The sequence below is a fragment of the Dipodomys spectabilis genome, unplaced genomic scaffold (genome assembly GCF_019054845.1).
Source record: "Dipodomys spectabilis isolate Male_0828 unplaced genomic scaffold, ASM1905484v1 ptg000019l, whole genome shotgun sequence".
NCBI lineage: Eukaryota > Metazoa > Chordata > Mammalia > Rodentia > Heteromyidae > Dipodomys > Dipodomys spectabilis.
The window spans coordinates 20,505,704-20,530,200 of record NW_024870696.1 but is presented as its reverse complement, the minus strand read 5'-3'; the positions used below and the strand labels follow the sequence as shown (position 1 = coordinate 20,530,200).

The 24,497-nt window shown below is 41.1% G+C and overlaps 1 protein-coding gene across 4 annotated transcripts; it reads left to right on the top strand.

Moving 5' to 3' along the window:
- Positions 1 to 4,495: 4,495 nt before the first annotated feature.
- Positions 4,496 to 23,919, top strand: Prrc1 (proline rich coiled-coil 1). Of its 4 annotated transcripts, XM_042674449.1 has the most exons (10): positions 5,352 to 5,527; positions 6,141 to 6,289; positions 7,899 to 8,015; positions 8,617 to 9,006; positions 9,447 to 9,601; positions 11,913 to 12,015; positions 14,481 to 14,644; positions 16,601 to 16,704; positions 19,063 to 19,165; positions 22,760 to 23,919. In XM_042674449.1, exons 3-10 carry the CDS (start codon positions 7,919 to 7,921, stop codon positions 22,967 to 22,969), a joined length of 1,326 nt encoding a protein of 441 aa, XP_042530383.1. In that variant the 5' UTR covers positions 5,352 to 5,527; positions 6,141 to 6,289; positions 7,899 to 7,918; the 3' UTR covers positions 22,970 to 23,919. The 4 variants fall into 4 exon arrangements, with proteins under 4 accessions (XP_042530381.1, XP_042530383.1, XP_042530384.1 ...); XM_042674447.1 differs by lacking the exons at positions 5,352 to 5,527; positions 6,141 to 6,289 and adding an exon at positions 4,496 to 4,621; XM_042674450.1 differs by lacking the exon at positions 6,141 to 6,289.
- Positions 23,920 to 24,497: the final 578 nt, after the last annotated feature.

Here is a 24,497-nt window from a genome sequence, read left to right as displayed (position 1 = left end):
CTTCTTTGGGCAGTATTGGGGTTTTAAACTGAGGGCCTCACACTTGCTAAGTTGATGATCTACCATTTGGGCCACTCCACCAGTTTGCTGTATGTGTATGTGTGTGTGTGTGTGTGTGTGTGTGTGTGTGTGTGTGTGAGAGAGAGAGAGAGAGAGAGAGAGAGAGAGAGAGAGAGAGAGAGAGAGATAGGCCTCGCCCATCCTGGATTTCAGTCCCCCTATTTGCACTTCCCTCTGCCATTAGATGACAGGCATACTCTCAGCTATTGAGAGGCCTGTACTGGCCTTGACCCATCATCTTCCAGTCTCTGCCTCTCAAGTAGCTAGGGTTACAGACTTAAGCCACTGGGTCCAGCTTAGCTCTTCTTTAAAGAAAATTCAAATGAAGCTCTGTAACAATGATTATATGTGTACAGGGGGCAGGTGGAAGGCAGGTACTGGAAGCTTTACAGTATAATTTGTATGCAAAACTTGCAAGTTATCTTCTGGAATAATAATATTTCCACACACAGTTCTTTTGAAGTTCAAATTAAGTGGTATGTAAAAGACTACATTGTAAATGTAAGTCAGGATCAACAACATTCAAGTCCATTTTATAGTCTTACTTATTGTTGATTTCGTTCTCTTTGTCTATCTAGTAGCTTCAGAATTAGTCCCTAACAAAGAAAAGTCTATCTGAACTGTTGAATGTGCCCTACTTGGAATTCTGTTCTTTTAAAGTGTCTTGTGATGAGATAAATTTGGATTTAGGTTAGACTCTAAATGTGATCACAGACACACATTTATTAGGAGAAAAGCAGGGGATATCTGAACCAAGCTAAGGAGCTTTTGAGGCACTGGAAGCAGGAATAGGGGCCGGAGAATTCTCCCTTAGAGTCTTCGGAGAGGCCCTACTGGCAATTTGATCTTTGACTACTGGCTTCTGGAACTGTGAAAGCATGGATTTCTGTTTTTATACAATTTTTATACAATTTGTTGTAATAATATCATCTCCACCCTGTTCACGGCTCAACGCTTCCATCATACCCCTGCTTTCACTGTATTTGATGTTGGTATAATTTGTGGAAGGGAAGGGAAAAAACAAATCGTTTAAATAGGGATACAGGTGGACCCATTGCAGCAATGAGATGTACAAGTTGTTATGTCGAAAAACGAACTTTACAACTTTAGTCGGGGGTGGAGGGGTGGGAGGTTGGGGGCAGGTGGGAGATGGGAAGGGATGGGAAGGGGAAACAAAGGAGGAGGCAACAATGCTTGATAAGAAATGTACTCATTACTTTGCCCATGTAATTGTAGCCCAGCTGTATGGCATTTTCACAATAAAAACAAAACAAAACAAAATTCCATCATCTCAGTATTGGTCATTCTTGTTTTGTCCCTGCAGGTGCTACAGGCAGACAGAAGTTAAACTATGATCGAAAACTAAAGTCAAAGTCAGGTGTCAGTCTCCCTCCCTCCCCACTGCCACATGCTACTTCTCATTTCCCGCAGAATGGAATCCAAAGTCTTTGTCATGCCTACAAGGCTAGATCTTACCAGGCCTCTGCTAAGTTTCTGCCCTCATTGTGTGTGTGTGTGTGTGTGTCCTGGGGTTTGAATTCAGGTCCTGAAAGTTGTTCCTGAGCTTTTATGCTCAGGGCTAGTGCTCTACCACTTGAGTTACAGCTCCACTTCTAGCTTTTTGATGGTTCATTGGGTAAGAGTCTCATGTATGTTCCTGCCTGGGCTGGCTTTGAACCACAACCCTCACATCTCAGCCTCCTGAATAGCTAGGATGACAGGTAGAAAGCCACCTGTGCTGAATCTCCCCTCATTTTTTACTACTCATTCATTTGCTTCCTGGTCTGCATTTGTGCCAAACACACATCTTCCACAACACTTTGCACACTCTTCCTTCAGTCCAGAAAATCACAGCCTGCCGCATGATCTTAGCCCAGCTCTTGCCTCTGCAGAGAAGACCTGGCCGGCTCATCCTATCCAAATTGGCTGACTAGAATTACTGTCACATCATTCTCTTGTCTTTCCTTGTTTATTTGCTTTTTCGTAGCCTCTGTCCTATTAAGAGGAAAGCTACCTTGAAAGGATCCACCACATCCACCCCAGGGGACCATGTGGAGGCAGGCAGGCACAGGACAAAGATGATTACAAGGTTTATTAGAGGAGCCATATTTTCCCTAGAGTGAGCACGTGACAGCCTCCACTATCTAGGTAGCAGCAAGGTCTGGGGGGTAGGAAGTGAGGTAGATGGGAGCTCAGGTGGGTCTGGGTGGAAAGAGGGGAAGAACTCCAGGGCAGGGAGGAGCTGAGGTCTGGGTGGAACTGAGGACCAAAGATGGGCATAATGCATACATACCTAAGTGTCAAGATCTTGTCTATCCTGTTCTTTATAGCATTTCTAGTACCAGTGTTCAGCATGCTACAGACACTAATAAATGTTTGTTGCATGAATGAAGAAACAAAAACACCTTATTGTCATTAAGGGTGTGGACCAAAGGGGATGCAGATAGTATCTACTTTCAGCACCACCCCAAACAGCACTTACTGAACAGAGAGTAATCCAGGAGGAGGCCACCTACACTTGTTCTCTGTGCTTAGGAGTTGCCACCAAAGGGAACAACCCACGTGGCTGCAAAGCTCTATCTGCAGCTAGAATTGTTAAATACTATTAGTTTTCAGCAAGGTATTTTTCAGTGCTTATGGTTGACAAATTCAGGAGATATACTAATATTAAAACTATATATACTTTCCTGAATCAATGAATATGAAAACTGAACCAAAGCTACTCTTTTTCATGTTTTTTTTCTTTTCTTTTCCTCTCTCTCCTCTCTCTGTCTCTGTCTCTCTCTCTCTCTTTATGTGTGTGTCAGTTATAGGACTTGAACTCACGGCCTGAGCACTATCCCTGAGCTCTTTTACTATCTCAAGGCTAGCACTTTAAGTCACAGCTCCACTTTTTTTTTTTTCTGGTGGTTCACTGGAGATAGGTTTCATGGATTTTCCTGCCCAGGCTGGCTTTGAACTCTGATCCTCAGATCTCAGCCTCCTGAGTAGCTCGAATTACAGGGGTGAGCCACCAGTGCCCGGCCATGCTAAGCTGTTTTAAAAAGGCTTTCATGTACCTTATTTTAGGTGCCTCTTTTCCCTGGATGAATTAGGGATGACAGAGAAAATTACCTTCATTTTTTCAGGTGGAAATCAGGAGACTAAATTACCTGTACAAGGACTACGGCCCAACTGGCCTTTGGATAGTCCAGACTCAAGAATTCAGATTTCAAATTCCTTATGTTTTCTCCACTGCATTTCACTCACTCTTACACACACACACACACACACACACACACGCGCGCGCGCACGCTCTTATTGCACACCAGCTGTTTCAGGCACTGCTTCAGGTGCAGAATCTATGGGTATTAAAGTTGATCCTCTTTGTTTGCGTGTATTGATTGATTGTTCTCAGTTTAAAAGTACGCGTAATAACGTTTACTAGGACAAAAGGACACCTGCTCCCGCAGCCGTCTCCCGAGGCAACCGTGCTTCTCGGGGAGCTCCGGACTGGGAAGGTGGCTCAGTGGTAGAGTGCTTGCCTTGCATGCATGAGGCCCTGGGTTCGATTCCTCAGCACCACATAAGCAGAAAAAGCCCTAAGTGGCGCTGTGGCTCAAGTGGTAGAGCAATCGCCTTGAGCTGAAGAGCTGAGGGACAGCGCCCAGGCCTAGAGTTTAAGCCCCACGACCAACAACAAAAAAAAAAAAAACAAAGCAAAACTTTAAAAATAGATTTTTCGGAAGTGGTGCTGTGGCTCAAGTGGTAGAGCGCTCGGCTTGAGCTGAAGAGCTGAGAGACAGCGCCCAGGCCCAGAGTTCAAGCCCCAGGGCCAACCAAAAAAAAAAACAAACAAAAAAAACAAACAAAAAAACTCGGGGAGCTCGGGCCTGCGGAGGGGCCGAGGCGACGTGGAGGACGTGTCCCGCGGGGCGGCCGGGCCCGGACAGGGGGGCGCTGGGCAGAGCCCAACCTGGTTGGTCCCTACACCTCTGCGGACAGCACAAGTCTAACCTCAGGAACCCAGTGGGCGGGGCGGTGTGGCGCGCGCTGGGCGGGGCCCAAGGGGACTGGGCGGGGCCGAGGGGTTGGGCGGGACGGTATGGTGCGCGCTGGGTGGGGCCGAGGGACTGGGCGGGGCTGTGTGGTGCGCTCTGGGCGGGGTAGAGGGAGAGGGCGGGGCTGGAATGGGCGGGGCCGAGGGACTGGGCGGGGCGGAGTGGTGCGCACTGGGCGGGGCCGAGGGACTGGGCGGGGCGTTGTGGTGCGCGCTGGGCGGGGCAGAGGGACGGGGCGGGGCAGTGTGGAGCGCGTGGGGCGGGGCTGGGCGGTGTGGTGTGCGCTGGGCGGGGCGGAGACGGACGGGGCGGGGCGAGGCGGGCGGCGCGCGGCGCGTCGACGTGGCACTGGCGGGGCCGGGCGCCGCGGCAGCCATCTTGGGGGCGGGGCGGCGCGGAGGTGAGCGTTGGCCGGTACCTTCCGTGTGCTCGCGGAACGCTCGTCCCGCACGCCGAACCTCTCCGTTCTTCCCGGCCTCCCGGTGTGCAGCCGCCACGCAGGACCTCGCTGCGGCGCCCAGGTGAGTTCCGGCCTGGCTGCGGCGCGCGTGCCCGCGGGCGCCGGCGCGGGGCCGGGGGGGGGGGGGGGGGACGCGTCCCTGCCGGGGGCGGGCCCGGGGTCGGCGCCGGCCTCCCGCGGCGGGGTCCGCGCGCGCGGTGCGGGCTCCGTGCGGGGCTCCGGGCAGGACTGGCGCGGCGCGGGCGGTGACTCCCGCCGCCGCCGCCCGTCGCCCGCGGTCCCGGCCTGGACTTTGCCCGGCGGCGGCCCCGCCTCGCGCGCGGCGGCCCGGGGACGTGGCGGGCCCGGGGACGTGGCGGGCCCGGGGAGGCCGCCGGCTCCTGCGGGGTTCCGGGGTTGGACCCGGGCTGGTCGGCCCCCGCGCCCGCCCCGCGCCCCCGGCGGCCCCCGCCGCCTCCGTGCACCGTCTCCTCCGGGACCCGGCTCGACCCCATTTCCCCGGCATCTTCCTCAGACCGTGTCGGTCCGAGAGGGCCCGTGGCAGCTCCGCCCGCCTCGGTGACCGTGGCTCGCGTGGCGGCTCCGCCCCGCCGGCCGCGGCTTCAGCCCGCGATTGTCGGATGGAGTTCATTCGGGATGGGTGAGGACGGCGCCGGGCCCGGGCCCGGCCCCGCGCGGCCGGCCGGCACAGCCCCCGGCCCCGGCCCCGGCCCCGGCCCCGGCCCTCAGTGATGGCAGCCTGAGCGCTGTGAACTCCCACCGGAGCTTTATTCTGTGTTTCTCAGGAGTAGCCATCCACTTCTTTAAAAGCGAAAAGACCAAGGCACCAGCCGGCTGGAAGAGCAGATCTCACCCGAGACCGGACTCAGGGTCTCGAACCATCTCCATCACTGTGTTTTCAGGCTTGATACCTTAGTATTACTTCTCGCTCCCTAAAAGCCTCGCCAGCTGTGATGCCTCAGGATTGGTACGGATGGCCCCACTCTCCCGCAGCCAGCTTACCTATGCACCTGCCCAGGGACATCTAAGCTGACGGACAGCCCACATCTGTGTTTCAGAAATACATACGTTGACCAAAGTGTGTAGACTAGGCCACTGGGTTGACACAACAGATGTAGGGTAGTTTTCTACTTACCTAGGGAAATTATGTTCCTCAGGGTTCTCTTGACTATGTCTGTAGACATCTTTGGTTGGTACACGCAGGGGATACTGTATAGTAGAGACTGTAGATACCGCTGAAAACCCCCGTAGCACATCACCCCCGTCAGAGTTATCTGGCCCCAGGTGCCAATAATGTCAAGTTCTACAGAAACAGTAGCCTAGACTGAGATGATGAAGAGCAGACAGACGTAGATGTGTGGGTGGTGGAGGGAGGGAGGGGAAGTGCATGGCTGGCATAATTGCGTAGACAGTGGAGCTTGACTGTGTTTAAGAAGATCTTACACTACTACCTCCTAGAATGGCCTCTGTCTTTGAACAGGTCAACCACTGTTACTCCTACCAAGTAGCATGAATTTCAAAGGCATTATGCTAGTTGAATAAAAGCCAGTCTTAAAAGGTTACTTTCTGTTTGGTTCCAGAATGTCCCATTGTAGAGTGAGAAAATGAGAACAAGATTGGTGATTGGTTGCTCAGGCTTATGTTTGGTGGGGACATGACAAAGGAGCAGCAGGAAGGAGTTTCTTGGAGGGATGGAACACTTCTGTATAGTGATGGTGATATTCAGTCTGTGCGTATGATTAAGCATGGTAGAACTATACATATATGTGCATGTGCACATAGACATGTACATGTAAAAACATGTAAAATTCAAGTAATAGTGTACTTTTTGCCAGCCTTGTACATTTGATCATTCTGAGATAGTTTTATGACTATAGCAAAGTTCTCTAACTTTGCTATTTTTGTATCTTTTTGTGAATTTAAAATTTCAGAAAATTTAGAACAAAACCAGACATCAATATGCTTCCTCTATCTTGAAGGTCTTACAGTGACTTTCTATTTTTAAGCAACCCATCTCCTAACCTGGCTGATTAGGCCTACTGGCTAGCTCCTGCCTCCATCCCCATAGGAACTCTTTTCTGTCTTGCTCCTTACGTTTTCTTGTTCCGTCTTCCGTACATGGCATTTATACCTTCTCTCTGTTGTTTTTTTTTTCTTCTTTTTTTCCTGGTAGCTGCCTTCTTCATCTTCTCCCTTTGCCCTCAGTTTGTTTTGTCCTTTAGACCTCCATATATCTATGATTTGGTGAACCTTTTCCTGACCCAATCAAAATCATATTCCTGTCACACAGCTAAGTTCTTACCCTCAGCGCTCATAACTGCATTACATCTGTCTCATTGTATATTGGTGGTTTTCTATACTAGAGTCCAAGTATACTATTTGCTTCTGTTAACCATTGCATTTCTAGAGGTTGTAAGCGGTTCACCTTCACTGAATAGTTTGTCATATTTAGAGCTAGGTTTTAAGATTTCTAATTTTTAAGGAAGTTTCCCCATGTTTTTCAATCCATTATCACATATTAGGACCCTACTATGGCATGTGTACTACAGCTAACTTTTCTAAAATCTGAGGCATATTAGTTAGCAGTTACTACATGAGCTTCAACTGAGGAAGCTAGAAACTGATGCACGCATCAAGTGAAGCACATTTTGATTTTTTTAAATGTCAACAGGCATAGTACACGTAAATGCTTTATGAGGAAAGAAGGAGTTTCAAAGTTACATTAAATGTTTTTATTTTAAATGTAATAGTAGCTAAAATGTAATAGTGATTTAAATGTCAACAGGCATAGTGCACGTAAATGCTTTATGAGGAAAGAAGGAGTTTCAAAGTTACATTAAATGTTTTTATTTTAAATGTAATAGTAGCTAAAATGTAATAGTGATTTAAATGTCAACAGGCATAGTACACGTAAATGCTTTATGAGGAAAGAAGGAGTTTCAAAGTTACATTAAATGTTTTTATTTTAAATGTAATAGTAGCTAAAATGTAATAATGACTGAATCCCACAGCCATTCATGTGATCAAAATCAATTCGGCAGTTTACCATTTGAACTATATTGGTTAATGAATTGTACAGCTAACATAAAGTAATTTCCTAATTGTGAAATATGTCTATGGAAGGTCACAGATAGTTTGTATATTAAATATTTTCATAAGATGGATCAGGAATTTTGATAGATCCTTTATCTGGAAATACATTGCATTATAGATAGTACAAGTAGGCACCTATCATTTGATTACTCTTAATTGTTCTCAAAGCAAGCTGTTTTAAGTGTTATAAATACATTATTGGTTCCTTTGTGAAATTCATTCTTTTTTAACCTATTTTTTTGCAGTGTACTGTGACTGGAGAAAGATGATGGAAGAGAGCGGGATAGAGACTACGCCCCCCGGGACACCGCCCCCGCACCCTGTCGGCCTGGCCGCAGTGTCCTCTTCGTCCATTCCTCTAGGTACCCGTGGCATCGAACACCCACTGCTGCACTGGAGGATGGCAGAGACACTGCTGTCTTTTCTGAGACAGTGTTGTAAAGGAATATGTATTTTAAAAGCTTTCCTTGTCTTTGTCAGGTGGAGAGAAATAGACTTGTTAGATTTAAAGAGTATGAAAAATAGTCTTGCTTATTAAAAGTTTTGCTTTAAGTAGAATTTTGTTCTGTATATTCATGCTGAGTATAGTCATCTCTCTCATGATGACAAAATCTCCTTAAAAGTTTGTGACTGGCTATCTTGGTGAGACTCTACTGCATAGGGTTTTTCTGCTCAAAGTAGGGATGAAAAAGGCTTTTCTTAAAACACATCAGAACAAATGAACTGAAAAAGAGGACTTCTTATGAAAGTGCTATAGTGATTTGATGTATTCCTGCTTCTTTCACTTGGGAGAATTGCAGTTGTTTATAATCACGTGTATGTAATGTGTATCTTAAATTATGCACTTAAAAACAATTCTTGGGATATGGTCTTTTAAAATTATGCAAGCAAGAAGTTTTTAAACCAAATTTAAAAAACCTTTTCCAACTTTGTGTTTTGTCCTCTCTCCTTTTTTTTTTCCAGCTGCAGCCAGTTCTTTCCCATCTCCAAGTGTGTCCTCCCTGGAGCCCTCACCTCCGCAGGCACACTCCACTCCTCAGCCGTCCCTGCCTCCTCTGCGGCCGTCAGCGCCACTGCCCTTTGTGCCCGCGGCACCAGCTGCGCCTGTCCCAGCCCATGTTCCCTCTGTGCCCCCTTCTGCTCCTCCACCAGCTGCTGCTGCCTTCAGCGCCCCTCCCTCAGCTTACTTCCCGCCTTCCACCTCCGCTCCGGGCCCTGCGCCATCTGCACCCTCTTCCGGTCCTCCGACATCAGGGTTTTCTGTAGGCACGACCTATGACATCACAAGGGGGCATGCAGGAAGAGCTCCCCAGACGCCTCTCATGCCATCCTTTTCTGCACCTCCAGTAACGGGTAATTCTCATCTGCTACGCTCTGAAATACGTGACTGTATATGTAATGGTTTATTGTTATTTTACAGTTTTACTGAGCTTTATTTCAGGTATCATACAACTCCACAGTTTAACTTGTACAATTCAGTAGTTTTGGTGTATTTACACAGGCATGCAGCTTATGGCAAAGGCCACAAGTGTGTAACTTTTCATCACAGTGAAAGTGTATGTTTGTGTAATATCCCATATATAAATGCATGGTGTCCTTTATTAGAACTCGAGTAATAGCCTATGGAAAGGGCAAAAAAATTCTCTTGTAAATTGTCTTGGGTGGTTCTTTGAGTTCAGCATTTAATACTGAAATGCTTAGGTATGTTGTTAAAGCAGTTTCGAGTTATTCTTCTCGCGTGGTGTGTCATTTGTAGACAGTTTGTAGAGTGACTGACACATGCCTTTGATTAGGTATGCTGCCGGCTCCTATTACTCAGCAAGCCAGCATGGCTTCTCTGGCACAGGGAAGCACCTCAGCCATCACTTTCCCAGAGGAGCAGGACGATCCTAGAATTCATAGAGTTCCCGACGAAGCATCTGGTGGTGGAATCTGGGGTTTCATCAAGGTAAGGGATATTAACTTTTAACTTGTATTTGGTTTTCCAGCTGATCTGATCTGTATTCATTAGAGGCAAGTTTAAAAGCATAGAAGGCATAGGAAATACATAAAAGTCTTCAGACCTCAGCCTTCTGATTAGCTAGGGTTACAGGCGTGAGTCACTAGAGAGATACGTTCTTAACAAACAGCAGGAAAAGTTTTTATTTACAATCTTAAAAATGCAATAAATGTGTCTTTGTAAAGTTTAAGCTAATTAGTTTACTTGAAAAGTAAGCTGTTTTCAGTATTGGTTTTGATATATTCTAGTTCCTTTATCATTTTACTTTTTTTTTTTTGGTTCCGGTCATAGGGCCTGAACTCTGGGCCTGAGCGCTGTCCCTCAGCTCTTCACCTCAAGGCTAGTGCTCTACCACTTGAGCCACAGCGCCACTTCCAGCTTTTTTTTTCTGCTTATGTGGTGCTGAGGAATCGAACCCAGGGCCTCATGCATGCAAGGCAAGCGCTCTACCACTGAGCCACCTTCCCAGCCCTCTCATTTTACTTTAACACTTAACAGTTTGATGTAGCTGATATACTTCACTATACTATATAAGATAGATACCAAATTTATTTTCCAACTAATGGATTATTTCCATGTCATATCTTCAGATTTACTTTTCTCTTAATTACTAAATTGTATGTTAGCACCAGTGTCAATGTCTGTTCTCGGTGTTCTATTCCATTGCTCTCTCCCTGTCTTTGCAATGGGAACATACTCTTATTTGTAACTCTAGGCTCATTTATGACCCAAGTGTGTGTTGAAAATCTGTTCTGTGCTGAAGTGGGCATGAAATCATTCAGTAATAAGACAGAAATGGTGATTCATGTGTGCATTCATGAAGGTATCTTAGTAACTGGTTCCTTAAGCTTGATGAGTGCTCTGCTGGGTTTTCCCACTTTCCTCAGTGGTCACCCTCCCTGTAATCTGCTGCAGGGTTATTTAGTTTTACTACGTTTGGAACACATTTAAAATGGTTAAGTGGTTAGCTGATTTATTTACATCATACGAGTTTAACTTTCAGGCATAGGGTATTTTTGTGAACTTGCCTTTTATGTCTTTGTGTTTCTACAAGTTGTTAATATATGAAGCCTGCCTGCACCTTTTTCTTTGTTCGTAAGAGCATGTCTCAGTTAGCAGTTGTTATAGCTATGCCAACTCTGCAGGCTTGTAATTGTAACTTTAGAGATTTTTTTAGAATAAGGCTGGTCAGCAGTCTTAAATTTAATTTGTATGCCCTCATGTTGTCTTGAACCTCTGTAGTTCCTGTAGATTGGAAGAAGAGAAGCTGTCCTTGAATGCTATAGAAGGAGGCCCTGCTCCCCCATGCCCTTGTACCTTGGGAGAAGTGTAGTTCAAGAGGCGACCCTTAGGTGTGGTTCCTGTGGCTCAGGGTGCAGTTCTAAGAATGATTTAGTTGAGAAGGAAGAGTGTGGGAATGAACAAAACAAGAGATAACTTTAGTGGAACATACTGAAGAAATGAGACAGTTTCTGGAGGCTAAAGATGACACAGGTTTACTATTTCTGTCTTTTGAGGAACAAAATAAAAGACTTATGGGCATCTGTTGACAATCTTTTTTTGAAACCCCAAGGAACATGTTTTATCTAGTTTTTTTTGATAAATACATAGATAGGAAGTACATAAATACATTTGCAAATGAAGTATATATATCGGGGCTAGGAAGGTGGCGCTTGCCTTGAATATCTGAGGTCATGGGTTCAATTCCTCAGCACCACTTATGCAAAAAGAAAAAAGCCGGAAGTGGCACTGTGGCTCAAGTGGTAGAGCACTAGCTTTGAGCTGAAGAGCTGAGGCACAGCGCCCAGGCCCAGAGTTCAGGCCCCATGACCGGGCCCCCCCCCAAAAAAAAAAGAAATGCATATAGTATACATGTATATAAATACATTTGCAAATGAAATACATACCTACATACAATGTGTGTGTGTACATATATACACAGAGTATGATATTTTGCCAGTGCTCCTTAAAGTGTATTGTGGGCTACTGTTGCTCTGTACTCTGTGGCATGAAAGGCAGAGAAGTTAGAGCATTCATGGCAATTTGACATTGATCTTTGATGCTGATCTGATTTTATTTTTCTTACATTTTAGTTAATTTATTTTTTTGAGAAATCGAATTTTGGAGTCTTTATTGGAGCGCTAGTTGTCTGCATTTTCATTTTAAAGATACTGGTCTAGGATGCATTCAAAATTTTAAAAAAATGATCATAGTGCTCTCTGGTTGAGTATGCATTTATATGTTTTCTTGTTCTTTGCAGGGTGTGGCTGGGAATCCTATGGTGAAATCTGTGCTTGATAAGACGAAGCATTCAGTTGAAAGCATGATTACAACGCTGGACCCTGGCATGGCCCCATATATCAGTATGTACCTAAGTTAGAGCAGTGTCTGTCAGCATCAGTGCTCATTGTGATCCCAGGTCATTTCTACTACTCAGACAGCCATTCCTCTTCATGTTTTGCACTAAAGATGACTGTCAGGCTTAGTTTTTGGTATTAACTTAAATTTGTCTTAGTTTCTATCTTATTTCCCATTAAGTACGTTTTAAAAACTTTACAGAATGAACTTGAGAGGAACAACTATTACTGATTTTAATTGTAAACATATTACTGCTACTTTATATGACTTTCACTTTATTTACTGGTGACATTGAAGCAATGCTTTTGCTTATACTATCCCAAGATAACTCATTCTGTATAAGTAAATAATTCTAAAGCTGAGTTCTAAAATACCGCTAGTGTCAAGTGTTTATGAAAAGCATTACTCAACCTCTCACAAAATGTTAGGATAAAAATTTTGAAAATAATGGAATATTTTGTTAAATTATCCTGTTTATAAATGATAGTACACAGGTTTTAAAAGCAATGGGAAAGTTTAAAGTATTTGAAGTGATGAATGAGTAAAATATACACTATTAAACTTGTCCATTTTTTAATGTGCTTACACTTTTCAGATGTTAGGGCAGAAGTATATGTATGGTTGACAGATATCTACTTGTACTATAGGCTCTTTTATATTGTAAACTTAAAAACATTCTTACTGTCTTTAAGTAGTTGTACAGAGGAGTGCCATTTAACAAAGCAGTTATGAATGCAGTGCATCTTGATCCCGGTCACCTCTTCAACCTTCTCACCCTCCCTTTCTCCCACCTTTCCCTTTTAATTTTGTGATAAATGCAATGGATTCTTGGCTGCATTTTCTCCCCCTTCTTCCCCTCCCCACCCTCTTGCAGGTAGCCATGTCCTGGTGCTTATTTTGTCAGGCTTTGACTTAGTCTTTCTAAAAAGTTGTACTGTTTGAGCTCTCCATAAAGTCTGTTATATCAGTTATTTGTAGCTGCTATGCATAGTATCTTTTTAAATGGTGAAAATGTATAAGATGGAAGACCCACTTGCTTAAACTATTTCCTAGAGAAAAAGTGAATCTTTTTCAAGATTTCATGGTAGTTTTTGTTTAGTATATTATTTTTGTACTACTCTTAACAAGGGATGTGTTATCAATAAGAATCTTTATTTTAATCTCAAATGTGTAACTGTGGTTCACAAGCCAGATGTTTAATTTCTATGATTGCTTTATAGCTAGAGGGCTGGAAACTGGTGTCCACATGGTGTTAGAGAGTTGTATATGGTAGATGTGTCATAAGGCCTGGGCACTGTCCCCGAGCTCTGTTGCTCAATGCTAGCTCTCTACCACTTTGTGCTACAGTGACGTTTAATGGAGAAAAGAGTCTCATGGACTTTCCTGCCTGGGCTGGCTTTGAACCATGATCCTCAGATCTCAGCCTCCTGATTAGCTACGATTACAGGCATGAGCCACCAACACCCTGTTAGATGTGTTCTTATTAACCAACAGCAGGAAAGCTTTTTTTTTGGGGGGAGGGAGGTCTGGTCGGTCGTGGGCCTGAACTCGGCCTGGGCGCTGTCCCTCAGCTCTTCAGCTCAAGGCTAGCGCTCTACTACTTGAGCACCAGCGCCACTTCCGGCTTTTTTCTTTCTGCTTATGTGGTGCTGAGGAATTGAACCCAGGGCCTCAGGCATGCAAGGCAAGCGCTCTACCACTGAGCCACCTTCCCAGCCCAGCAGGAAAACTTTTTATTTACAATCTTAAAAATGGAATAAATGTGTCCATGCAAAGTATAAGCTTAATTAGAAGCTAATTAGTTTAGTGAAATAAGCTGTTTTCATGATTGGTTTTGCCATTGTTTCCCAGAATTAAATCTATCTCCTTTTAGGAGCCATTTTTAGATACTGAAAAAATGTTTCATGAATGGATTAAGTATGGACAGAATTGAGTTAGGGTTACTAATTTTAATTATTTGATTTTCAAATACTGATATATTAATGTATACTGTGAGTTTCCAAGAAATATAAATATGGTAGTTCACTACAAAATTCTTCTCTCAGAACCACCAATTGTGAACATTTTATAGAATGCTGAAAAATGTGTTCTAGTTAATACTCAGAACTCTTTTAAGGTATGTTCCATTTTCTGCTGCAGGTAAAACTTCTTCAGATAACATGTTACAAATTCAGCAGTTGTAAAACTCAGGAAAAGGGGGAAGGTTGGAGCGTTTGGGCGTAGATTGAAAAGGTGGTCTTGTTAGGTCAACTGCTGACAGATCTTGGTTTGAATCCTGATGTTAATGCTGAAAAGCCGATGCATTGTGCAGACTTGTTCAGCCTGTTTCTCTAACCCCAGAAAGATAATGCATTATATCTTACCTGGTTTTATGAGTTTGGTAATGTTTATGTAAATGAAATGTTGTTACTGTAATTGTGAGAATTTTACTATTTCAATTTGGAATTGAAACTTCTTTTGGCCTTTATAGAGTCTGGGGGTGAGCTGGACATTGTAGTGACATCAAATAAAGAAGTCAAAGTGGCTGCTGTGCGTGATGCTTTCCAGGAGGTCTTCGGCTTAGCTGTGGTAGTCGGGGAAGCTGGACAGTCCAACATAGCTCCACAGCCGGTGGGCTATGCAGCTGGGCTGAAAGTAAGTAACAGAACTCTGTCAGACTATGGAACCTGGCACCTAAACTTTTCATAATGGTGGTAATGACCCTGTGGTCTCTCTGGGGCTAATGTGTTTTTATACAATGAAAATAATGATCAGCATTGCTTTTCGTTACCTCCATAGTATTACAAAGTTGCAGTGGATTTTTAGTTTAAAGGAAACTAAAGACTAGGTTGTTGCTTGTAATTCCAGTTACCTGGGAGGATTGTAGTTCAGGATCAGCCTGGACAGAAAGTAAGATCCCTATCTCTGTCAGTCAGTTGGGCATGATGATTCATACCTGTAATCTGCTATGGTGGGGGTCTGTAGTTGAAAGAATCATAGAATGTGCCCACTCCAGCCCTGGGCAAAACTGCAAGACCTTATGTCAAAAAATAACTAAAGCAAAGGAGAAAAGGGATGGAGCTCAAGAGGCAAAGGCCTGAGTTCAATCCAAAAGTAATTTTTAGTGTTGATTTTGATTTTTGAGGGAGAGAACCCGAGAAAAGCAAGAGTAATTCTAACAAAGATCTTAACCCAGTTTTAACATTCAAATCAACTACTGAAATTAGGAACATCCTTTGAATCTCAGAAGATTTTTTAAAAATTATTATTGTTAATAATACTGAAAATGTTACTGTTTCAGGAACTCTGGCTAGCACTCTTCCACTTGAGCCACAGCTCCACTGTTTTTGTAGTTAATTTGAGATAAGAGTCTGTGGACTTCCCTTCCTGGTCTTAATTTCTCATCTGAGCCAAGTCATTTAGTATAAGCTCTTTTTTTTTTTTTTAAATTTTATTTTATTTTATTTGAGAACATACTGTACAGAGGGGTTACAATTACATGGGCAGGATAATGCATACATTTCTTACCAAGCATTGCAGCCTCCTCCTTTGTTTACCCTTCACCTCCCTTCCCAGCCTCCCCCTCACCCCCACCCAATCATACCCCCCCCTCCCCCCCCCCCACCGACATTGTAAAGCTCGTTTTTGACATGACATTTTGTACTTCTCATTGTTGCAACAGGTCCACCTGAATCCTTAAACGACTTGTTTGTCCCCATCTCCTCCACAAGTTATACTGACATCAATGTCCCTCCCCCACAGTGTAACCCCCGCTTTCACTATATTTGATGTTAGTATAAGCTCTTGAATGGGCTCTAATGGCCTTCTTCCTCATAGTTCATTTAGAGATGATTATTTCAGTAGCCATGCAGCTATGTCTTGATGCCTGGTAAAGTAAATCCTATTCTTAAAACACTCCTAGGAACTAACATTAGACAGCAATTTTAGATACTTTATATATTAAAGTATCTTTATAACTGTAAAGGAGCCCTCACTTAAAGTGATAGAGTTTAAAAAAAAGATGATATCTAACCTTTTTATTTTCTGGATTTTATAAGCACAAAATGAAAAATTTGAACTTGTTGCCTCACTCAGCTCTATGATATGAGTATAAAGTCCTCTGCTGTAGTATAGTAAAAGAAAAAAAAAGTCTTATTTCCTGGAAGTATAGAGTCTAGGAATGTTGTCTCTTCTATATACGTGTATGTACAAATACATACATGTGTGTGAATTAGATAAAAAGATTATGTGATTGCCTATATAAAAAATCAGGAGAGAATCAATTAAACAAACTGCTAATATGACTGGCAAGATTTTTATTTAGTCAGATGACTATCAAAGAGTTACTTTCTTTTAAATGTGATTTTTCAGATTATCTACTTCAGTTGCAGTTGGCAAGTGGTAATGCATAAGGGAGTATACATAAGAAATTCATTTGGAATGGAAAGGGTGTGATTGGTCATTTTCATTTTTTACTGTATGTGCTTTTGTATTGTTTGAACAGAGTATGTTGGTGTATATGAAAGCATGAGTGTATTATTTGTATAATTGTATATTAGTATGTTTAGTATTTTAGAAACAAGGTTTTTAACCTACGTCTTTATTGTTTAGGGTGCCCAGGAGCGCATTGATAGCTTGCGCCGAACTGGAGTGATCCATGCCAAGCAGACTGCTGTGTCGGTGGAAAATTTCATTGCAGAGTTGCTGCCTGACAAGTAAGAGGCTTGTTGTTTCTTTTTTGAAGCAAAACAAAAGTGAGCCAGCCTAGCAAAAAATACCTCCTATTTTAGAAACAGTGAGACAGTTCCTTCTGATACTGGTGCTCCCATTACCAAAATGGAGATAGTAATGTCTGCTTTCTACAGATTCTACAGCCACTTAATGTAATAGCTTTAGATACAAAGTGATATTATGGTGTGTTATTGGCTGAGATATTGTTGAGCATGGATAGCAATTGTACCTGACACAGTTATGTATTGTAATGGACACGAAAGTCTTGGTAGCAGTCACTATGCTTCTACTGAGCACTCTCTTAGATGTTTAGAAAACTTCCATTATTTTTGAGGGCTCTGTATTTTTATAGATGATTTTTTAATGGGAGAAACTTTTTGGTTATGCTGAGTTGTTTTATATTAAAATAATTTCTCTTTGTTCAAATGTACCTACTTTTTTTCATGGTTTTATTTTTGTTTTTTTGTCCTTTATTATTTTTTATTTCAGTATTGAGTGACAATGTGTCTGGAAAAAAATTCTTCTAACTTTCAGGGTATATTATAGGTACAGAAGAACAACTTGAAAGAATTACTTAAAAGGTTATGTATACATATACAGGTGTGTATATATATCTATATATCTATATATATAGATATATATATATATATATGTACGTGTATGTATATATATTTAAAAAAAATTTTTTTTTTGGTCATAGGGCTTGAATCAGGGCCTGGGCTTTGTCCCAGAGCTGCTTTTTGCTCAAGGCTAGCACTCTACCACTTGAGCCACAGCTCTACCTCCAGCTCCTTTGGTAGCTAGTTGGATATCAGAGTCTCACAGACTTGCTTGCCTGCTCTGGCTGGCTTCGAACCACAGTCCTCAGATCTCAGTCTTTTGAGTAGCTGGGATTACAGATGTGAGCCACTGGAGCCACTGGATAAACAAACTTGAAAGGAAATTTCAGGGGTGATAACCCAGTGTGGATGGAGGTAATTCCCAAGAAATTCATGAACAGTTACAGATCGAACTGGATTTTGTAGACAAAGTCAGACATGAGAAGATGTAGAAATATATATAGGAAATTCCTGGTGGAGGAAAACTTGTTCAATGTTTCTATTGAAAACTGCCATTTTTATATGTGGCAGAGTTCTTGTGCTACTCTGTATTTTACTGGTTTTTAAAATTAGTAAATAAGAGTCTTGTAACCCATTTTATGTTTTCTTTAATAGTAAAAGCATCGAACATTTTCCTGTTCCATATGCTCTCATTGTTTATATTCATGAGTTTAGGGCTAATTCTGGTCTCTAAAATACAGAGTTGCTACTGTTGTCTTACGTAAATTTAAAATTGTCTTACTGTTACTAATTTATTAATGGTTTAAAATAGAAATTTTCTTTTTATTTCATGAGACTGTTTTTGAAACCTGAGAATCCTGGTGAACAATTCAGAACAATTTGAAGGACTAATTATGAGGATAACTTGTGAATACTTTCAATAAGCTTATTTTAAAATGTCCTAGGAACATTGCTAGATATCTGCATGTTAGTAATAGGTTTAGTGATAGAAATTTCCATAGTTGATCAAGTGGGGAAAAATTTCATATGACATTTGCTAAAAAATCATAGCTGGACTCCAGTGGCTCATGTCTGTAATCTTAGCTCCTCAAGAGGAGCTAGGATTGTGGAATCCTAGCTAGGATTGTGGTTCATGCCACCCTGGGCAGGCAAGTCTGTGAGACTCACCTCCAATTAACTACCAAAAGAGCTGTGGTGGTAGCACTGTTGTTCAAGTGGTAGAGTGCTACCTTGAGCAAAAAACAGCTGTGGGACAGAGCCCAGGAGAAGGGGTGGAGAAGAGAATTCAATCAAAAATTTAGTGTATATCCTATAAAAGTAAAAAAAAATAAGGGAAAAGAGGGTTAGAAGAGAGTGTTGAAAGGGGCGACATTGATCAAGATGCATTGTATTTACAAGCTTTTATTCAATGGCAACTCCTTTGTCCAACTACTTAAAGATAACTAAAAAAAATTACTCATGAATAAGCTTTTCATGTTCTCCTGTACAACAGTTTGTTGAGTATTTGAATACCCTGATTTTATCATTCTCCCCTCTTAGCAACAAGGATACTTCCTGATAAGTAGCATGAAATTAGGTTTTCTGTTATTAGTCCTTATTAGTTTTTTCATCTTGGAATTAAGACAATAATATAATATTTTTTATAAATTGTCCTCCTGAAAATTAATTAGGAAAGCATTTCCTTCTTGAAATTTGCTTGTTTTATCTGATTTTCCTTCTCGGTTATTCACTATAACTTTCATTTAACATGTAGCAACCTGAAACTCATGTATTATGTTGCAGGTGGTTTGACATTGGGTGTTTGGTGGTTGAAGACCCTGTGCATGGTATTCGTCTGGAAACTTTTACTCAAGCCACACCAGTGCCTTTGGAGTTTGTGCAGCAGGTTAGTCTCCTCCTTTGCACCTGCATTATATCCCAGGGAAACCTGCAGTATTCTCAGTAAAAGTTGTGTTAGGATTTTTGTTAAGAATATATTCCCGATTTTGTGTGGCCCTTTTCTCATTTGGCCTTTTCTTTGCTTCCTTGAATGTTTCAGTTCTTCTTTGTTTTTGTTTTCCAGATTTCTTTGGGCAAATAATATACTACATGGGTAATTGTTACTTTCTTCATTTTTTTTTTTTAGTTGTTGTTAGGATTATATTCCCCCCTTGAGGTCAGAAGATTTGCCTTTTCTGCCTGTTTTCAGTATACTTTTCATATACTTTCCCCTTCATCTCCTGTCTTTATTTCCATTGGAACCCTCTCTTACTTCGCTTTTTGTGTCATCTGATCATCCTTTTTAGTTGTTCATCTTCAGAACAAGCCATTATTTGAAACTTGAACAATAGGTACACATCTCTAGATTTGTTGACTTAAAAAGAAATCTAGTGTACAGTTCCAAAAATGTAATTGAAAACAATGATTCTTATTCCTCTATTTTTATATAAAATTTTCTTTAGTTCTCTAGTAAAATCTATCTACATAATTTGGACTATTATTTTATATATATATATATATATATATATACTTGTACTATATATATGTATATACATGTATATACATATATAAACTAGCTGAAATCTTTGTAGTAACATTATTTGTGACTTATGGATTTAAATAATCTGACAAAGCTCTTGTGTTTTGTCGTCCCTATAGTTACATATAAATTGGCATATGTGTTCATAAAATTGCTGAAAGCATCCAAGTGGCCCTTTTAAGGTTTGCAGTCTAGAAAATGAATTACAATTAATGCTTATATTTTGAACTTTACTGAAACTTATATTGTAATTTCCTCTTAGAAGTTCAAAAAATCTTTATAGATGTTAACATTAGATTCACTCAATGAGAAAATGATTAAAAGATTGTAGTTAAATACTATTCATACGGTTCATTTTATCTGTTTCTTGTAAAACAGATAAAATGGTAGATTTTTCTGGGAAAATATGGATTTTTATCATTGATTCAAAATATTAAGATGAATCAGTCAAAATACTGTAAATTTTCTATGATGTTAGCTAATTACCCAGGAAACATTATAGTGAAGAACTCCCATCTAGTCAAAAACAAAAAAAACCATTGTGTTCTAATCGTGCATAAGTGCGATCTATAAGGCATTCAGTGGAAACTTGCTTCTCATGGTGTATAAAGTACCAAAAATAGAGGTAGACAGTTTTTCAATTAATTCCATGAGATTGTGTCTCTTCACAATAAAACTATTTCAGTCTATATTAGGAACTAAGTGTAAAAATCATGGGTGAAATTAATAAAGTTCAGAAATACACTAGAAGAGCATTATATCCTTACCAAGCAGATTTGGCTCAAGAAGCAGAGTGGATCGCCAGTAGTAAACCAGATATGTGATTTAGCATATTGACATTAAAGAAATATAAAGAATTTCAGGAGAGTTGAGGGCATTTGCTAGAAATACTATGCAATAGTATAAAATAATCATAGCTAATTTGGTTTAGAAGTATACGCACGTATGTATGGGCTAGGTAATCCAAGTGCCCCTTAGATAACTTGTGATATGAGGGTACTCCTGTCACTGCCATTGTTAATATTGCTGTAGATTAGGGGTCAGTGCACAGTGGCCCACAGCCAAATCGACTACCCTACTACCTGTTTTTGTAAGTAAGCTTAATTGGGATACAGCTGCCATTCTGCATACATTTATAATTAATAGTAGCAACTGTGCTGCAATAATGTAATTGATTAGTTGTAGTAAAGATCAACACCTAAACCTAACATATTTACTCTTTAGCCTTTTTCCAAAAAGTTTACTCACCCCTGTGCTTGGTGTCTGATAATTGCAGAGGGATAATTTGTATTTGATTTTCAGAGCCATATATTGGTAAGAAACAGACATGATATTCAAGGAACCAAATGTGTTTTTATATATATTAATACCTAAGGGTATCTTGCAAAGTACATGTCAAGAACAGCACATTGAATACGATCCCAGTGATAGCAGGGAGATGTGTATGCTCTGAAATATCTACAAATGAGAAGGAAAATGCCCGGAAAGATGCACATTGACTCATGAATAGGATTACTTGAATAGTGTTACTCAAAGGTTATCATTTGGTTTCTTTGTTGGTGGTGGTTGTGGAGCCTAGGCCCTTTCCCTGAGCTCTTTTGATCAAGGCTAGGGCTCTACTATTTTAACCACAGCTAGTTTTTGAGTGGTTAATTGGAGATAATAGAGTCTCACAAGGACTTAGCCTCATGAGTTAGCTAGGATTGCAGGTGTAAGCCACCGATGCCCAGGACTTGCTTTCTTTTAAAAATTTTTTTTTTTATGTTTTTGTTTTTTTTCCACATGTGGTTTCAAAGTTGAAAAGATAAAGAATTAAGTGCATTGAAATACCCACCTTTTATTTTTATCTATTCATTTTTTCCCCATGTTTCTTTTATGTTTTATATCTCTACTGCTTTGCTGTTGGGATTTAATAATTTAATAGAATAGAAATTAGTCCTTTGAGAAATCAAATTATCATTAGAATGTATGGTAGTGAAAATGTAGAACACAATTTTGTGTGATTTTTTTTTTTCTTATTAAATAAAAATGATTCCTCCTTCCTCAATAAAAACTCAGGTCCTGTGGATCTTTAAAGGTAATTTTTTATTATCTGTAAGTTGTACAGAGGAGTTGCACTTGCCAAAGCAGTTTATGAATGCAATATATCCTGATCAGTGTCACCCCATTCTTGGCCTAGCATCATAACTGTTACCTGATAATTTGATTTAAAAAACAGCCTCTCAGGCTCTGCCCAAGTTTTGGAATCGGGTGGTTCATTTTAACAGGCCTTGCAGGGGCTTGGTGAGCATGTGGCAGGGCGAGAAGCATTTTCATTTCAGTCCAAAGATCTTAGGAAGCTGTCTGGTTTTTCTTTGAAGTATAATGATAATTTTAGCACTAACCTATTAACAAACTTGAAATGACTCTAAATATGAAACTAGAATGAAGCCTTCTGACTGAGCTCTGAGTAGATGGCTGTTAAAGCCTTGGACATCTGTAAAGTTCTGTTCTCACTCCTCAGGAGCATACGCGCAGATGCCACCACCACCACCAACAGAATGACATTATGTTTTTATTTTTAGCAAAGTAGACGTACAACATTACTTTGGCTCTTCTGAAGCAGCAGAGTGGTACTTCCCAGGGTTGTCACAATCTATGTTAAAAGTAAGCAGAGTCAAGATTTTTGAGAGGTTAGGGCTGGCAAGGTGGCTCAGTGGTAGAGCGCTTGCCTTGCATGCCGGAGGCCCTGGGTTTGATTCCTCAGCACCACATAAGCAAAAAGAAAAAAGCTGGAAATGGCACTGTGGCTCAAGTGGTAGAGCGCCAGCCTTGAGCGGAAGAACTGAGGGACAGCGCCCAGGCCCAGAGTTCAGGCCCCACGACCGGACCCAAAAAAAAAAGATTTTGAGAGGTTATTTGTAGCAGAGTTTGTGCTTATAAGTAAGTATTATAAGTAACATGGATTTATGTTTTCCATAGGCTCAAAGTCTCACTCCCCAGGACTATAATCTAAGGTGGTCAGGCCTTTTGGTGACAGTGGGCGAAGTCCTGGAGAAGAGTTTGGTAAATGTCAGTCGGACTGATTGGCACTTGGCGTTCACTGGCATGTCTCGCCGACAGATGATCTACAGTGCAGCCAAAGCCATCGCTGGCATGTACAAGCAGCGCCTACCACCCAGAACCGCCTGAGAGATGGCCTCATTGACGGCCAAGACTGCCCTTGCTTTCAGCTTCATGTAAAGAAGATACGTTATCTTCCTCAGCTAAACAGCTTCAGTGAATCTGGAAGGCTTTAGAGGTTTCCTGTAGGCTGCATTATTATTATTACTTTTTCTGTAAGGGTTTGGTGTCATTCCTTCAGAGAAAAGAAAAGAGATCCTTTTTACAATCATAATTTTACATAGTTCCTCAAAAATATGCAGGTATATTTATGACACAATTTTTAATATACTGGATTTATTAAATGGAACTTGCTATGTAAACATTTAATTTAATGATGCATACTAGATTATTTTGCTGAACAGTATGCTCAAGAATTGACCCTAAGACACCTACCTGTAGACATGTACATTTCTGTGTGCCTTTTACACAGTGAGCCAGAATGACAAAAATCAATCATTTCTCTCTGGTCATCATCATGTGCTTGTATTACCTAGAAAAGTATACCTGTTCCTTTTGTAAAAATAATTTTTCTAGTTTACAGATTTCTACTGCAAACATTGGAGTTAGACATTATTTTTCTCGTTGCTGTGTCACAAAGGATAAATAGTCCCGTGTATTTTAGATCAGAAGTATTCATGTTATTTTTGTATAACACTATTCGGTACTTCCAAGAAAAACTCCCAGCTGCTGCCACTCATGTTCTCCAAAGAACAGAAGAGGGGTTACCTTGTTGCTGTGCCTCTTTTAGTTAGGATTGCTTTTAAGTTTGACTCAAGATACCACTTTTCTAACTTTGTGCTGTTCTGTCTTTATTTTTTATGGATGTTTTTCAAAGAAACTTTTATATTGAATCTGGTTTATTTGATCTATTATGTTTGTACTGAATGATAGCTATTTCTTCCCTCAAATAATATATTTTACCACTTTTGGACTTAATTTGGACTCAAAATTAATTAAATGTTCTTTCTTATACAGTTGAGCTCTATGTAAATTCAAATGACTTTCTGAAAATAATTTCATATCTAAATGTAATTTAATTTTTATTTACTCTCCTCTACAGTTATATAGAGGTAAACAAATTAGCACATTCTCTGGCAGTTTTATAAAAGCATTAAAGCTCTTATCCTGGGCTGTCTTGACGTGTAAGGTTTGCTTTGTATTAGTGTTTTCAAGTAATTATTTCATTTATGCTAGTTTTAACTGAGAATGAAAAGAATTAAATGCTTCCAAGCACTGTATCCCGATTGTCTGGTGGCATTTAAACTCCTGTCATTGGAAGTACTGGGAAAAAGCTGCGTCCAGTTGCTATGTTGTCCTTTGTCCTGGGATACTAGAGCTAGATGTTTTTATTCCTTCTTATGTGTTAAGAAAGCGGAATCCTCTTCTCCCATTCACCTCTGTCTTTTGCTTTTAAAAGCTATCAGGGCATTGGCCAGATGCAGAAATTCAGACTGAGATCAAGAAGTATGCCCACTTTTACAGGGAGATTTTATAGATTCTTTTTTGTTTAACCAAGTCTTCAGTATCTTACTTGACTTTTGTGCGGGTTTTTCTC

Coding starts and splice junctions, on each gene's coding strand:
- Prrc1 (XM_042674447.1), top strand. CDS start 7,919: ATGATGGAAGAGAGCGGGATAGAGACTACGCCCCCCGGGACACCGCCC. Junction 14,645..16,600: donor GCTATGCAGCTGGGCTGAAA/GTAAGTAACAGA, acceptor TTTATTGTTTAG/GGTGCCCAGGAGCGCATTGA. Junction 16,705..19,062: donor GCAGAGTTGCTGCCTGACAA/GTAAGAGGCTTG, acceptor ATTATGTTGCAG/GTGGTTTGACATTGGGTGTT.